This window comes from Glycine soja, chromosome 9, assembly GCF_004193775.1.
Source record: "Glycine soja cultivar W05 chromosome 9, ASM419377v2, whole genome shotgun sequence".
In the NCBI taxonomy this organism is placed as follows: Eukaryota; Viridiplantae; Streptophyta; class Magnoliopsida; order Fabales; family Fabaceae; genus Glycine; species Glycine soja.
The window spans coordinates 37,066,761-37,083,180 of NC_041010.1; the positions used below are offsets into that span (position 1 = coordinate 37,066,761).

The 16,420-nt window shown below is 32.8% G+C and overlaps 2 protein-coding genes across 3 annotated transcripts in view; both read left to right on the forward strand.

The window, feature by feature from the left end:
• Positions 1-15,883, forward strand: part of LOC114368440 (protein N-lysine methyltransferase METTL21A-like) — a 59,390-nt gene extending 43,507 nt beyond the window's left edge. Inside the window, 5 exon segments of the mRNA XM_028325715.1 lie at positions 14,280-14,450; positions 14,897-15,013; positions 15,015-15,045; positions 15,310-15,423; positions 15,504-15,883. Of these exon segments, the coding sequence (XP_028181516.1) occupies positions 14,280-14,450; positions 14,897-15,013; positions 15,015-15,045; positions 15,310-15,423; positions 15,504-15,631 (561 nt within the window). The 3' untranslated portion in view covers positions 15,632-15,883.
• LOC114368675 (TMV resistance protein N-like) lies at positions 4,845-10,086 on the forward strand. Of its 2 annotated transcripts, XM_028325902.1 has the most exons (6): positions 4,846-5,656; positions 5,846-6,959; positions 7,133-7,423; positions 7,522-8,316; positions 8,419-8,936; positions 9,019-10,084. In XM_028325902.1, the coding sequence occupies exons 1-6, from the start codon at positions 5,181-5,183 to the stop codon at positions 9,989-9,991; spliced, it is 4,167 nt and encodes a 1,388-aa protein (XP_028181703.1). In that variant the 5' UTR covers positions 4,846-5,180; the 3' UTR covers positions 9,992-10,084. The 2 variants fall into 2 exon arrangements, with proteins under 2 accessions (XP_028181704.1, XP_028181703.1); XM_028325903.1 differs by lacking the exon at positions 7,133-7,423 and having other exon boundaries at positions 4,845-5,656; positions 9,019-10,086.
• Positions 15,884-16,420: the final 537 nt, after the last annotated feature.

The following is a 16,420-nucleotide window of genomic DNA, read 5'->3' on the forward strand; positions in this document are numbered from 1 at the left end:
ACTAAGTACATCTTCACGTGACTTCAAGTTCTCCAACCAACTTTCTCACACTAAGCGGAATCTTCCCGCTAAGCGACTTCAGCGCACTAAGCAAGCTTGGTGCGCTAAGTAAAAATCACCAGGCCTCAATTTCTCTTCCAATCCTTCACTTGTGTTCCTACAAAACAAAAACCATCAAGACAATATAAATCTAACATTTTAAGCACCTATACTCAAAAACTTAGAGGATGCTGAAATTTTAATGATTCACACAAAAAGAAACGATAAAATAGGAGAAAATTGATAATTCCTATATGCCTTAATTACAAAATATGCTTATGCACATCAATTATCACTAGGTTAACAAGCCTCTCATTTGGGGTGTTTATGGGTTTGGTTGAGTCGGGTTTAGCTAAATTCATTACCCAATCCGATAAAAAAAATTTCGGGTTGGGTTGGGTTGGGTTTGAACAAATTTTTTTATATACCCGACTCAACCTGACTCAATCAAAAACGGGTTGGATTGGGTTAATCTTCATATTAAAAATTATTTTTATTTTGATAAATTTTTGTAAGTGGGTGCAAGTCACCTGTGAACCCAAATTGATCCGAACCAACTCAAATAATTTGGGTTGATTTTTTTTTTTTTGTATTTGGATTAGACTTGAACCAAACTTATCAAATCCTTTGAGTTTTCGATTGGGTCGCGGATTTTAATATATGAATCCACTGACATGTTGATTTGGTTCGTTGACTCGGTAATTTATATTAAATTATTATTATTAATATATGTAATATATAATATATTTTTTAAAAAAATTTAAAAAATCAAATAATATCAGCTATTGATTACATAGACTTATTGACATGAATTGAGTAAGGATCAAAGTAATAAGGATTTTATTGATTGAAGTAGGGGTGTAAGTGGGTGCGGTCAATTGTGAACCCGAATTGACTCAAACCAACCCAAATAGTTTGGGTTGGATAATTTTTATGTTTAGGTCAAACTCGAGCCAAACCAATCAAACAATTAAGCTTTGGATTGGGACACGAGTTTTAATATCTAAACCCATTGACGAGTTAATTTGTATTAAATTATTATTTTATTAATATATGTAAAATATAATATACTTTTTAAACTTTTAAAAAATTAAATATTATTGACTATTGATTACATAGATTTATCAACTTGAATTAAGTAAGGATCAAAGCCACAAGGGTTTTATTGATTGAAGTCACTTCAAATGGACTTCTAAAAATATTTCAAATTTATTTTCAAAGAGTAATGTCCCATTGTTTTTGGTAAAAAAGGGTATTTGAAACCCATCCTCACTATGTTTATTGAAACTCCTTATTTCGAATATGATATGCTTAATTTCTCAATCCCATGGATAGATAGATAGACAAATAGGAGTCAACTCAGATGAGGTAGCATAACAAAATTTTCTTTTTAATAAAAAAATATAATGAGAAACGATTGTCTTTGATTCATTTAATAAAATTTTTAGCTTATAAAAAATATTGCATTTTAAAAAAGAACAGATAAAATTAAATATTTTGACCCGTTGATTGAACCCAACTCAAACTGTTTACAAATAGGCTGGCTTAGGTTGAGTTTCATTTTTTCTCTTAGAAAATCGACTCAAACCAACGTGTTCAAGTTTGATTGGTTGAGTCATGGGTTTGATCATACCCAACCCAAGCCGACCCGCTTACATCCCTTGATTGAAGTCAGTTCAGATGAGTTTCTAAAAAAATTTCAAATCTATTTACAGAGAGTATGTCTCGTAATGTCTCATTGGTTTTGATAAAAAAAAAAGTGTTTGAAACTTATCCTCAATGTATTTATTGAAACTCCTTATCTGGGATATAATATACTTAATTTTTAATCTCCATGGATAAATAGATAGATAAAAGTCACTGGAGTGGATTGAGGTGTGATAGCATTATAATTTTTTTTAATAAAAGTCTAACAAGAAATAATTGTGTATAATTTATTTAATAAAAATTTTAACTTATAAAAAATATTACATAAAAAATAGATAGAATAAAATATTTTTATGTGTTAACTCAATCCAAACCGTTTAGACAAATTAATTTGGGTTGAATTTCATTTTTTTTCCTAAAAAATTAACTTAAACTAATCATTTAAATTTAATTAAGTTGAATGATGAATTTGACCAAAGACAATCTAAATCGAGTGGCTCACATGTCTCCCGTGGATCCAAAAAAGGCGAATACATCCCATTACGAGGGTATCATATTTGCAAGGTTGAGCAAAATATTTGATTGTTATTGATTACTTGTCAAACTTAATTGCCTTATTTTATTTTAAGCAGGCCAGAAAACATAAACATATGAAGCTTCACCGGAAACTCTGGTGTGCATCATCCGCGTAACAATTAACCTATTATGAGAGATAATACGAAAACATATTTTATTTTAAACATAATTGAAAATATTTGAAGATATAATATAAGACTAACACTGGAATGCATATGTAATACGAAAAAAATATAAAAATTATTAAAACTAAAATAAATAATTGATTTATATATAAATTAAAAACGGAAAGATTTTAAAATTAACTAAAAAACTAAATCAAAATCAAATATTTATTTTCTCAATTTGATTGAAGTCATAGTGTTTGGAGATGTAATAATATGCTTTTCAGTTTCCAAGAGTTCAAAAGACTTTCCTTTTTTATTAAAGAAAAACCAAGACAAGAGCTTGTTAAACAAGAATATCACAAACGGCATTGACGGAATATTGTTTCAGAATAATGAAGAACTTGGTAGCTTCTTTGCTGTTTCTGGTCGATCGGTAACTGCATAGTAATAATAAGGTGTGAATGGCCAGAAAACATAAACATATGAAGCTTCAGCGGAAACTCTAATGTTCATCATCCGCTTAACAATTAACCTATTATGAGAGAAAAAAGGAGTATTTAATTTCCAAAAGTTTCAGTTAGCATCCGCCAGTTAATTTGTATTAAATTATTATTTTATTAATATATATAAAATATAATATACTTTTTAAATTTTTTAAAAATTAAATATTATTGACTATTGATTACATAGATTTATTAACTTGAATTAAGTAAGGATGAAAGCCACAAAAATTTTATTGATTGAAGTCACTTCAAATGGACTTCTAAAAATATTTTAAATTTATTTACAAAGAGTAGGTCTCGTAATGTTTCATTGTTTTTGATAGAAAAGGGTATTTGAAATCCATCCTCACTATATTTATTGAAATTCCTTATCTCGGATATGATATGCTTAATTTCCCAATCCCATGGATAGATAGATAGATAGATAAACAGGAGTCAACTAAGATGTGGTAGCATAACAAAATTTTCTTTTTAATAAAAAAATATAATAAGAAACGGTTGTGTTTGATTCATTTAATAAAATTTTCAGCTTATAAAAAATATTGCATTTTAAAATAGAACAGACAAAATTAAATGTTTTGATCCGTTGACTGAATCCAACTCAAACTATTTACAAATAGGCTGGCTTAGGTTGAGTTTCATTTTTTCTCTTAGAAAATCGACTCAAACCAATGTTCAAGTTTGATTGGTTGAGTCATGGGTTTGATCAAACCCAACCCAAGCAGACCCGCTTACATCCCTTGATTGAAGCCACTTCAGATGAGCTTCTAAAAACATTTCAAATCTATTTATAAAAGAGTATGTCTCGTGATGTCTCATTGGTTTTGATAAAAAAAAAATGTTTGAAACTCATCCTCGGTGTATTTATTGAAATTCCTTATCTCGAATATAATATACTTAATTTCTAATCTGCATGGACAAATAAATAGATAAAAGTCTATAGAGTGGATTGAAGTGTGATAGCATTATAATTTTTTTTAATAAAAGTATAACAAGAAATAATTGTGTATAATTTATTTAATAAAAAAATTAACTTATAAAAAATATTACATAAAAAAATAGATAGAATAAAATATTTTTATGTGCTAACTCAGCCCAAACCGTTTAGACAAATTAGTTTGAGTTGAATTTCATTTTTTTCTCCTAAAAAAGTGATTTAAACTAATCGTTTAAATTTGATTAAGTTGGATCATGAATTTGACCAAACATAATCTAAATCGAGTGGCTCACACCTTTATATTATATATGTAATGAAAGAAATAAAAAGAGAAAAATAATAACTAATAAATATGATGTGACGTAAAGAAGAGAGAAATGATGAATATAGAATAGATGTTTAAAAATATTGGGTGTTTAAATATAACTATTCTATATTAAATTGAAGAAGATAGCCTCACCCTGTCTCCACTGGATCCAAAAAGGCGAATACATCCCATTATGAGGGTACCATATTTGCAAGGTTGAGCAAAATATTTGATTGTTATTGATTACTTGTCAAACTTAATTGCCTTATTTTATTTTAAGCAGGCCAGAAAACATAAACATATGAAGCTTCACCGGAAACTCTGATGTGCATCATCCGCGTAACAATTAACCTATTATGAGAGACAATACGAAAACATATTTTATTTTAAACATAATTGAAACTATTTTAAGATATAATATAAGAATAACACTGGAATTCATATATAATACGAAAAAATATAAAAATTATTAAAACTAAAAAAAATAATTGATCTATAAATTAAAAACGGAAAGATTTTAAATTAACTAAAAAACTAAAATTATAACAATCCTAAAACTTTAAGTCTTAATCAAAATCAAATATTTATTTTCTCAATTTGATTGAAGTCATAGTGTTTGGAGATGTGATAATATGCTTTTCAGTTTCCAAGAGTTCAAAAGACTTTCCTTTTTTTATTAAAGAAATACCAAGACAAGAGCTTGTTAAACAAGAATATATCACACGCGGCATTGACGGAATATTGTTTCAGAATAATGAAGAACTTGGTAGCTTCCTTGCTGTTTCTGGTCGATCGGTAACTGCATAGTAATAATAAGGTGTGAATGACCAGAAAACATAAACATATGAAGCTTCCGCGGAAACTCTGATGTTCATCATCCGCTTAACAATTAACCTATTATGAGAGAAAAAAGGAGTATTTAATTTCCAAAAGTTTCAGTCAGCATCGGCCAGATGTACACCATGCCCGCGAAAAACTTCAACAATTTCATATTTATTTGCTTCTAAGTTTGATTTTGGAGACCCAACAAGCAGCCATCCACAATCATACCAAGTTTTCTTATCATGGCTTTGCAATCACGTTCCTCTTCCTTGAGCTACGATGTATTCCTCAGCTTCAGAGGGGAAGACACACGTCATGGTTTTACTGGCCATCTCTACAGCGCTCTTCATAGCAAGGGAATCCACACTTTCATCGATGATGAGGGTCTTCAAAGAGGAGAGGAAATAACACCAGCACTTGTGAAGGCAATTCAAGAGTCTAAGATTGCCATCATTGTGCTCTCTATTAACTATGCTTCTTCATCATTTTGTTTACATGAACTTGCAACTATACTTGAGTGCCTTATGGGGAAAGGTCGGTTGGTTTTGCCGGTTTTTTATAAGGTAGATCCTTCTCACGTACGTCACCAGAATGGTAGTTATGAAGAGGCATTGGCTAAGCATGAGGAGAGGTTCAAAGCTGAGAAGGAGAAGTTGCAGAAATGGAAGATGGCTCTGCATCAAGTAGCTAACTTGTCTGGCTACCATTTCAAAGATGGGTACCCAACCAAACCAATCTATTTCACTTTATATTTTCTGTTGGACTAACTTTTACTTGTCTGGTTATTTGACGTTAAATCTAAAGAGAAAAGAAATGATTGTTAAACTTGACAATATATGTATTAAGACACGGATACATGCAAAAGGCTTTTCGTTTAACTTGTTAAAACTTGTTTTGTCTGAAACAGAGAAGGATATGAATACAAGTTTATTGAGAAGATTGTTGAGCAGGTCTCTAGGGAAATTAATCCTGCTTGTTTACATGTTGCGGATTACCCAGTTGGACTAGAGTGGCAAGTGCGGCAAGTAAGGAAGCTTTTGGATATTGGATCTGATGATGGTGTCCACATGATAGGGTTTCACGGAATGGGTGGGGTAGGAAAATCAGCACTTGCTCGAGCTGTCTATAATAATTTAATAATTGATGAGAAGTTTGACGGTTTTTGTTTTCTTGAAAATGTGAGAGAAAAATCAAACAAGGATGGGTTAGAACACCTCCAAAGAATCCTTCTTTCAAAAATACTAGGAGAGAAGGACATCAACCTAACAAGTAAGCAACAAGGAATTTCAATGATACAGTCTAGGCTTAAGGGAAAGAAGGTTATCTTGATTCTAGACGATGTTGACAAGCACGAGCAATTACAGGCAATTGTTGGTAGACCAGATTGGTTTGGTCCCGGCAGCAAAATCATCATCACAACTCGGGACAAACAATTGCTAGCACCTCATCAAGTTATTACAACATATGAGGTGAAGGAATTGGATGAGAACGATGCTCTTCAGTTACTTACATGGAAAGCTTTTAAAAAGGAAAAAGCTGATCCAAATTACGTGGAGGTCTTGCAACGTGCAGTAACTTATGCTTCTGGCCTTCCACTGGCTTTGGAAGTAATAGGTTCTAACTTGTTTACAAAAAGTATAAAAGAATGGGAATCTGCTTTAAAAAAATACAAAAGAATTCCCAAAAAAGAAATTTTAGAAATACTTAAAGTAAGCTTTGATGCTTTGGAGGAAGAAGAGAAAAGTGTTTTTCTTGACCTTGCTTGTTGCTTCAAAGGATGTAAATTAACAGAGGCTGAAGTTATACTTCACGCTTTTTATGATGATTGCATGAAATATCATATTGGGGTGTTGGTTGAAAAATCTCTCATAGTGGTTAAATGGAATGGTATAATTAACATGCATGACTTGATTCAGGACATGGGCAGACGAATTGACCAGCAAGAATCCCCGAAAGAGCCAGGGAAGCGCAAGAGATTATGGTTATCAAAAGATATAATTCAAGTTTTAGAAGACAACTCCGTAAGTGAGAATCATGGATGGTTGCTTTGCTTTCTTGATTTTGTTTTGTCTATCATATTTTTACATAATAGTAAACTTTTTCGTGATAATTTGTAAATCTGTCTAAACAGGTGAATTGATGTCTTACATATAGCTTGTATTGTGGTTGATTCCTGTCTTTCTTGCATTAACAGGGAACCAGTAAAATTGAAATAATATGTCTGGATTTCTCCTCATCCGAGAAAGAAGCTATAGTAGAATGGGACGGAAATGCCTTCAAAAAGATGAAAAATCTTAAAATACTTATTATTAGAAATGTAAAATTTTCCAAAGGTCCCAATTATTTTCCAGACAGTTTGATTGCACTGGAATGGCACCGGTATCCTTCAAATTGTTTACCGTCTAATTTTAATTCAAACAAACTTGTCGTGTGCAAGTTACCTGACGGTTGCTTTACGTCAATTGGATTCCATGGCTCACAGAAGGCAAGTTTGAGGAGTTTTTTCCTCATCTTGATAGTTAATTAATTCACTTTAAATTTATTCATTTAGTTCTTATTTTTTTCCCCTTATTTTCTTTGCAGAAGTTCAGGAATATAAAGGTTTTGAAGTTTGACAAGTGCAAATTTTTATCACAGATACCTGACGTATCTCATCTCCCAAGTTTGGAGGAACTTTCATTTGAACGATGTGACAATTTAATTACAGTTCACGACTCAATTGGTTTTCTGAATAAACTTAAAATATTGAGTGCCGAAGGTTGCAGCAAGCTGAGGACATTTCCACCTCTCAACTTGACCTCTCTTGAAAACCTTCAACTTTCATATTGTTACAGTCTTGAGAATTTTCCAGAAATATTAGGAGAGATGGAAAACATACGGGGACTTGTTTTGAATGACCTTCCCATAAAAGAATTACCAGTTTCATTTCAAAATCTTATTGGACTGCAATATTTAAACTTATCATTTAGAAATTTTCAGTTACAAAGTAGCATTTTCACGATGTTTAACCTGAATAAATTTAGTGCTCAAAATTGCAAGGGGTGGCAATGGGTAAACTCAGAAGAGGGTGAAGAAAACATGGGCTCGATATTATCATTAAAGATCGGTGAATTTGATGTCCAGTATTGCGACCTGTATGATGATTTTTTTTCAACAGGTTTCACACAGTTTGCTCATGTGGAAACTTTATGCCTAGCCGGCAATAATTTCACATTCCTTCCTGAATGCATAAAAGAATTTAAATTGTTACGCTATCTTCTTGTGAGTAATTGCAAGTATCTTCAGGAAATTAGAGGGGTTCCACCAAAATTAACATCCCTCCAGGCAATAAACTGTATATCTTTGTCTTCCTCGAGTTCAAGCATGTTCTTAAATAAGGTATTGTCTTGTTTTTTAATATATATATATATATATATATATATATATATATTGTACTTAATGTTAGTAAACTTATAAATTCTTTACGAATTTTGACAAAAGGAACTGTACGCTGAAAAAATTGACTTTTGCTTTACGGGAGCAACAATTCCAAAGTGGTTTAATCAGCAAAGCAGGGGGCCTTCAACTTCTTTTTGGTTTCGTAACGAGTTCCCTGACAGAGTTCTTTGTCTTATTATTACACCACTGGATTTCTGGGATCTAATGGGTTATCCCGCTCCCATGGTGTTCATCAATGGCAAACTTCAAGAATTTAAGTACGAACCAATTGACACTAAATATCCGATGCTGGAATTGGATCATACATATCTCTTTGATCTAAGTTGGGTATGTATCATTGATGATATGTTTGAAGTGGCTTTAGAAAAGGAATGGAACCATGTGGAGGTTACATATGTAGGTTTGATAGAGACCTCACTCGTTAAAGCAACCGGAATCCATATATTCATGGACGAGGAACGCAGCATGGACGACATTCGATTGGACGATCCTTATAGAAAGAGAAAATTAGACCATGTTCTCAACAGTTCTGAATCACAGCAACTTGTTAAAAATCATAGGTATGTGGACAAGCAAGTTTCATATGCGGTGTTGTGGCTCATATAATTAATAAAAAAAAATACCTGTCTTATTGTATTGCAGGTTATGGAGTTGGGTTGGTCCTGAAAAAATTAAAATTCTTTTGAGGAACATTGCAGATGGAGCTTTAAGTACTAATGCTGAGAGGAGATATAGGCATAACTCTGTAAACACCTCTTGTCTGAGCTGCGACGCGTTGGAGGAGACATGTCTGCATGCTCTTCGTGATTGTCCAAAGGTGGCTGCCGTTTGGAGAAGTGTGTTACCTTTGGAGTTAGAAGTGACGTTTTTTAATATTGATGAGGTAACACTGTGGCTGGAAAGAAATTTATCTTTTTCAGTTGGTTGGGCAACTATGTTCTGGTTTGCAGTGGAAGTGATATGGGAATCTCGAAACGAGATTGATCTGCTCGATCCAAAGGCTTCTTCGCCCATTTATATGATCATGATGATCATAATTCGTTATGAAGATTTTATCAGAGCCGATCCTTCTCACAAGTTAATGATGAGGGATCATACTCAGCCATGTAGTAGTGATCACCTTTTCAAGTGGAGGCCCCCAGTTGATCCTTGGCTGAAGCTAAACATGGATGGTGCCATCGATCCTTGTTCTAAAACTGCAGCATGTGGAGGTATATTCAGAGACTACAGTGGTAGATTCGTGCTTGGGTTTTCAGTTAAGCTCGATATGGAACATTATTGCTCAATTGATGAAGCTGAAATTTGGGGTGTTTATCATGGTATTAAGATTGCAAGGCAGTATGATTTTGGTAAAATAGTTGTGGAGTCAGACTCGCCGAAAGCTATTAGTTTTGTGCAGGATGGTTGTCCTACATACCAACAGCATAGTTTCCCACTCTGTCATGAGTTGCGAGCTCTAACGTTGTCTGCTACAAATTATTTAGACTGGAGTCTTATATATAGGGAAGGGAACATGGCGGCTGCTTCCTTTGCCAATTTCGGCTTATCCATGAATCAGCGAGCGTGGATTTTTTCTGCATGTCCGACCTTTTGTGCACCTTTTGTAGATGTTTGAACTTTTTTGTATTTTAATTGGCAATATATTTCACTTTTATAAAGGAGACATAAAACTTTTTTTTATAAAATTATCATTGATTTACATGTTTAGAGACCAAAATAGTAATTTATCCTTTTTTTAAAATATCTTACTTGGTACATTTTGGGATAAAATGGAATAAAAAAATTTATTACCTCAATAAATAAATAAATACCTCAATATAATATTTATTTATTACTTTTTTGTTTAATTTTAGATTTGTCCATACAAGTTCTACTGTATATAAATAATTGAATTGTATTTATGTAATTTATTTGTTGTATATTTATTTAATAATAAATTTCAATTTTTATTTTATTTTTTGAATATTAGCATATTGAATTAAAAGTACATTTGCAAATTTTAATTAAAAAATTATTTGAATACTAACTAATTTAATTTTTTGATTTAGTAAATATATGATGTTTAAATAGATACCTTACTTGGTAGTTGGTACAATTTTCCTTTTGGGACAAAATGGAATAAAAAATAATAATGAACTAAAATGTTGTAAAGTTTAATTAGGGGAACTCAGCTAAACTAGTATTCACACATATATATTCGCAACGGTCTAACCTTTACAACAGAATTAATAAAAAGAATGGTCTAATCCATGATTATTATTATCGTAGTAGTTAGAATTAAAAAAAAATCAAAGTAGGTTTAAAATATATTGTAGTTTATTTGAATTTTCTTGTGTATGATAAATTATTTAAAAACCTATTTTTAATAAAATTTATTAATAATTATTGAAGTAATAATTGTATATAGATAAATATATTTTAGATTATGAACAATTATTTGAGCTTATATTATCTTATAATAGAATAATCAAAATACATCAAATTATATTTTGAGGAGTGTTTGGACGTCACTCTCTAACATACTTTTTTTTATTAATTAAAATTCATTAAAATTTACACAATTGTAAGTCACTCTTTAAAAATTTGAAACAACAAAAGCCTGTTGGGACTTTGTTAGTGTTGTATGATGTTAAAATATAAAATTATAACCCATTGTTAAATATTATTTTTTGGACTCTCTTAAATAATTACTTTTGGGTGCATTTTAAATCATAAAAAACCTAGTAAAAACAAGTCCAATCAAATTCTATTTTTAAATTGAGCTTAAATAACCTTTTATTATTTTGTTTTTTAAAAAAAATTGAAATTAAATAACCCTTTAGTTCTTATAAAATTTAATATTTTTTATTTTAATTCTTTAAAAGATATTTTTTGCTTTAGATTTTATCTCTACTATTATACAACAACTATTTGGTGACATAATAAGACATTGTCAATCCATTAACTCCCGTCATAAGTTTGAGAGACATCATCAATTGTTTTGAATAGAAAATTTAAAATGATAATTTATTAAAAAAAATACATGTAACTGTTCTATCATAATTCTTACGGTAAGTCAAAATCATTATTATTACATCATCAGATTTTGGTCCATTAGGGGCTCTTCCTTTGTAGAAAAAGAGGATCTTTCTCATGCCAATAAGTTTGGTCCTTTCGTACACTGATTTGTCTCTTCTCGTTGCCTTCCATTAGGGACACGAGACTTCCATCAGGGAGTGCATTCTTTTCAGAAGAGGTTATCTTTAGAAAACAAATCGATGAGATAAGTGGATAAGCAAAGAGAGAAAGTGAGAAATAGCAATTGCCTTAATGAATCAATACTCTTTTTGGCTGAGCAAAAAAGAAAACACAAGGGCTCGATTCAGGCTGTTACTTCCTACAGCTCCTAATTTTGAAATATTCCAAGATCACACTTTCTTTTTGTAAGTTTCTCTAAACCTTGTTTCCCCTAAACTTGGAACCTCCACACCAACCTCCATTAAAGTTCTACACACAGTACCTCCCTCAAACCCACCCTCCCCACCACAGTGCATTATCTAAAAAATTTAACACAATCCTAGTAACAAATCCAATTTAATTATGTTGAAATTTCAATTTTAAAATATTATTCGCAATCAAAAAATGCATTTTGAAATACTTCTGTTTTGGAATGTAATATTCTTGAATAGATATTTTGAAGTACATTTTCATATTATAAGTATATAGGAATACATGTCTAGAATACCTATTACATTCATGAAACATCTCTTTTGGACAACTCGTGTTCCAGATTGGTTAATTGAGACAATGAAAAAAAAATGAGGCAAAACAACTTACATGCAACGATGTCTTCAACGACAGGGATGAGTTATGGTCGCTAGGCAAAGGCACACAAAAGGGAAAAAGTTGGAAGAAGATAAGGAGAAGGGAGGGAGGTGTTTGGCAGCAGAAATGGAAAATAGGTTTTGCAAGTTGCAATTGGAAAAGGAAAGGGATGTGTGTGTTAGGGTTGGCAAGTGATTGGGGTGTAATCCTGTAATTAGATCGTACCTAGGGTTTCAGAGACCTAGCTTAGAAGCAGTCAAGTGTGAAAATGTAATTTGTCTCCTTGGGTCAAGCACTAGGTTATATACATTTAACTGCATTCAATTGGGTAGTGATATTATGGAGTCAATTTTTTGTAACTGATGTAATGGCTATCTTGAGATCTCCAAGCATGTATGATGCAGGATCATTACTGTAATCTATAATTGGATTGCAAATTAGATGATAGTAGAAAGCTGATGGAATTAGTTAGCAGTCTGAGTGTGTCACGTGTCATATTTATGAAGCATGACACGGAGACCGGACACCGGGGTGTTCGTGCTTCATAGCTTGTAATCCTCTGCATTCTTCATCAATCATATCAGAATCTCTTTTTGTTTGGGATTCTGTTCTTCATTTTTAGTCATTCGATTTGTTCCAAATCCTAGTGCTATATCAATGTATCGGGGTGGTTACACAGAAGTTACATAACATACCCTTTACATTTATCCAAGACTGGATCGATATCTAACCGAGGGGGTGGTTTTTAGCTGCCCACACGTCGACGCCCGCGCTCTCCAGTATGGATCGGATAAACGAATTTCAACCTAACGAATTCAGGTCGGTGGTGGATCGATGGGGCTCACTGATGGTGGTAGGGAGGGCACATGGTAGCGTGGCGGTGCCGGAGTCCCTCCGAGGTTCCGCGGCGGTGCGTATTTGGGCCTTGGTGATGGTCGCGCGGAAGAGAGCGCAAGAGCGAGAGGACTATGGAAGGAGGGTTGAAAGGAAAAAAAAGAGAAAATTAGTGGCGGTTTTTAGTTCACACTATTTGCAAATGAAACCGCCGGAAACCTTAACGCCCTCAATGCCAATGCCAATTTAATGGAAGAGATCAAATTAATTCAATTTTAAACACACTAAATTAAACTTTTTAATATTTTAAGGATGAAATTGAAAATTTTAAAATAATTTGGGAAGGAAATTGATTATTAAACCCAAATTAAAAACCCAATTGAATCCGAGAGACAGAGAGAGCGAGGACACCATGGCCAACAACAACGAGTGGCACCAATGGTGAAGTTGGGTCCTTACGATGGTGAGGTTCGGTCCATGGTTGGTTGAGAGGAATCTGCTGCGGAGGAGACCATGCTGCTTTGGGGCATTCAGCAGCCCACACTTTCCAAACCCAATGCCTTTGTCTCTCAAGCTTCCTATCAACTTTCGCTCGACTCTTGTGGCCACTCTCTTCATTCTTCAATCCCCTTCTTCCTTGGTATCTCTCTCACTGTTTTAGTTAAAGGTTATTTATTGATTAAAGCTTTGATTTTGATCATGCTTGTCTTGTTTGGGCTATAACTTGATGACCCGGTTGTGAGTTTAGCCCCAACGTGATTACCCTTTTCATAAAATACCATGATGCTGATTGTTTTTGCTTAAAGTTAGAAGCTTGCAACAGCCCTTGTTCATGACATGTGTTATTGAAGCTCTGAATTTGGGGAAAATGATCAATTTCACTTATTGAGTAATCATTTATATATGTAGTGTCTGGAGTATCTTGGATGATGTACACTTGTTGTATAGGAACGAAACTCAGCTAATAGAAGAAACTAACTCAAATTAGTGACTAACTGTAATGTTTGTTGCTGTGTTTTATTTGTTTTTGCATGTTTTGGTGATTGAGGGATAGAGACGTGTGATTCTGTGCTTTTTTTTTTATCGTTTATGTATAATGGTTCTGTTGACATGGATAATTCACATTAGTGCTCAGACTGCTTCTGCTTTATCTTGTGCCTTTTCTAATTGTTGGTTTTTAGTTTTCAGATTTAATGGTGAAATGGCCATCATACCATGAATTGGATATTGTTGAATTCAGTTCATAGTTAGACTTTTGATTTAAGGGGACGCCTGGAGTTACTGGAGGAGTGAGGTGGGACAGTGGAGTTGTATTGGGGAAGTTTCTAGAGCATTCTGTTGACTCAGGGATGCTTGTTTTCCAGGGAAACAATATTGTTGAATTGGGATCTGGTTGTGGATGGGTTGGGTTAGTAAAATTGCAATCTCATTCTAGTTGATCTGTTCATGCCAAGTGGCTATAGTTTGTCCATAATTTCTTGATTATTTTTTGCTTTTACCCTATGGATTTAATGAACTAGTAGAGTAGAGCTTTGCTTTTGCATTTACGACCAAGAGACAGTTTGAATTCTCGACTTGTCCTTACTGGAGAAGAAAATAAAATGAATGAAGGAGATAATAACAATCAAATTTCTCCTCCCACAGGTTAAAAGCTACTTTTTCGCCTAAATTTTTTTATGAGCCCTCATCTTGCTACTCCATTAGTTGTGTATAAGTTGATTTTATCTCACGGGAGAAGTTTGATTCATTTTACCTCCTTGATTCTTCTTGTTTTCTTTTTCTTTAAGTGTTTGTTCAAAAGTTTATCCAAACTAAGTTGTCTAGCAAAAATGGCTAGGAATTATATTTTAGTTTGTTCTCACTCATTCTATGATGCACCTTTCTTATTTTGTCCTCCTTAGTTACATTGCAGGCCTTTTGGATGGTGAGGTCATTGTTTTTCTCTACGGGTTCTGTAACCTCCACTGAACTCACATGGGGAGAAGATCCTGACTCAGAACTCATAACTCATTGACCCCACACCGGATTTCGGTAATAGTTCTCTCCCCCAATGCCTTCTCACATCTAAGAGCTAACAAGACTCAACCACAGGCATCAGAAAACTTTTTACATGTCAGTCATTTGTGTTGCTGTGAATTGTGATTACAGTCATCATTCAAATCATAGACTTTTAGCTAATTGTATCTTGTTCTTCCGTTGATTTGTATGCCTTGTTAAATGTTTGAATTACCTGTGTCTCACATGATACTTTGCTAGCATTGCTTATTGATTCAATACATGATGTCTTGTTTTCAGTGCTAGGATCTGATGTAGTGTACAGTGAGGGGGATGTTTTGGATCTGCTAGAGACCCTTGTGCAGCTCTCTGGACCTAATACAACAATTTTTTTGGCGGGAGAACTCCGAAATGGTAAAGAATGGCATTCCTTTTTCTTCCTTTTTGGAACCACAATTCATAGCATAATACTGAATGGTGTTTTCTGATTTCAGATGCCATTCTTGAGTATTTCTTAGAAGCTGCAACGGATAATTTCACTATCGGCCGCTTGGATCAAAAGCTCTGGCACCCTGATAATTGCAGCAATCGTGTTGTTCGTTATGTTCTACTGAAGAAATGATTCATCAAGAATTTAACTATACTTTCTTTGTTAGCCCTCAAGTATTTTGTTATTTTCTGTCCATGTCAGTTTGGTTTGGTTTGATGACTTCCAAACAAAAATTTGCGATATTGTGCATTTTAATAGGATAGAATGCTGAAGTTTTGGCTGGGAATTGGAACTCTGTTCACCAAGACTTAGCTAAGCTGTGTTAATGGCTTTTTAGGATGCGTTTGAAAAACAATATTTAAATCATGCACTATTTTTTTAGTATTTGATAAATGTTAACGAGTGAGACCACCAACTAAAGAAAATAAAAGTCGAAAATACATTTATTATGTAGTTAAATAATAAAAGAATCACAAAAAAGAAAGTGTTTTTAGGGATCCGTACCTAAAAAAATGATTAAACTTTTTTTGGCCCCAGCAGCTGTAACAAAATTATAAGCAAAATCCAAGGGATATGCTCATATGCCAGAGTGTGGAAAAACTGCACCCAACTTTAATAAATTTCACAAGCTTTTTATTTATTTATCATTACTAAATTTCCCTAATTTCATTATTTTTTTATTTTATTTTGAAGAATTATTAACAGTTACACTATTAATTATAAATTAATTTTTTAATAATTAATAATTTTTAATTAATTTATAATTACTTTGTCAAAAAATTGATTTATAACTAACTTATTAATTTTAATAATCACAATAATGAGGTAATAATATAACAGATGAACCAAAGTCGTCAATATATAACAGTAGAAGAACAAAATTTTACAATTAAAAATCAGGGTTACTACATTAATCCTGGA

What these genes read in the sequence shown, in the direction of transcription:
- LOC114368675 (XM_028325902.1), top strand. Translation starts at nt 5,181, where the DNA reads ATGGCTTTGCAATCACGTTCCTCTTCCTTGAGCTACGATGTATTCCTC. An exon ending in GGCTACCATTTCAAAGATGG is followed by an intron (nt 5,657 to 5,845) that starts GTACCCAACCAA and finishes TGTCTGAAACAG; the next exon opens with AGAAGGATATGAATACAAGT. An exon ending in CAAGCATGTTCTTAAATAAG is followed by an intron (nt 8,317 to 8,418) that starts GTATTGTCTTGT and finishes TTTTGACAAAAG; the next exon opens with GAACTGTACGCTGAAAAAAT.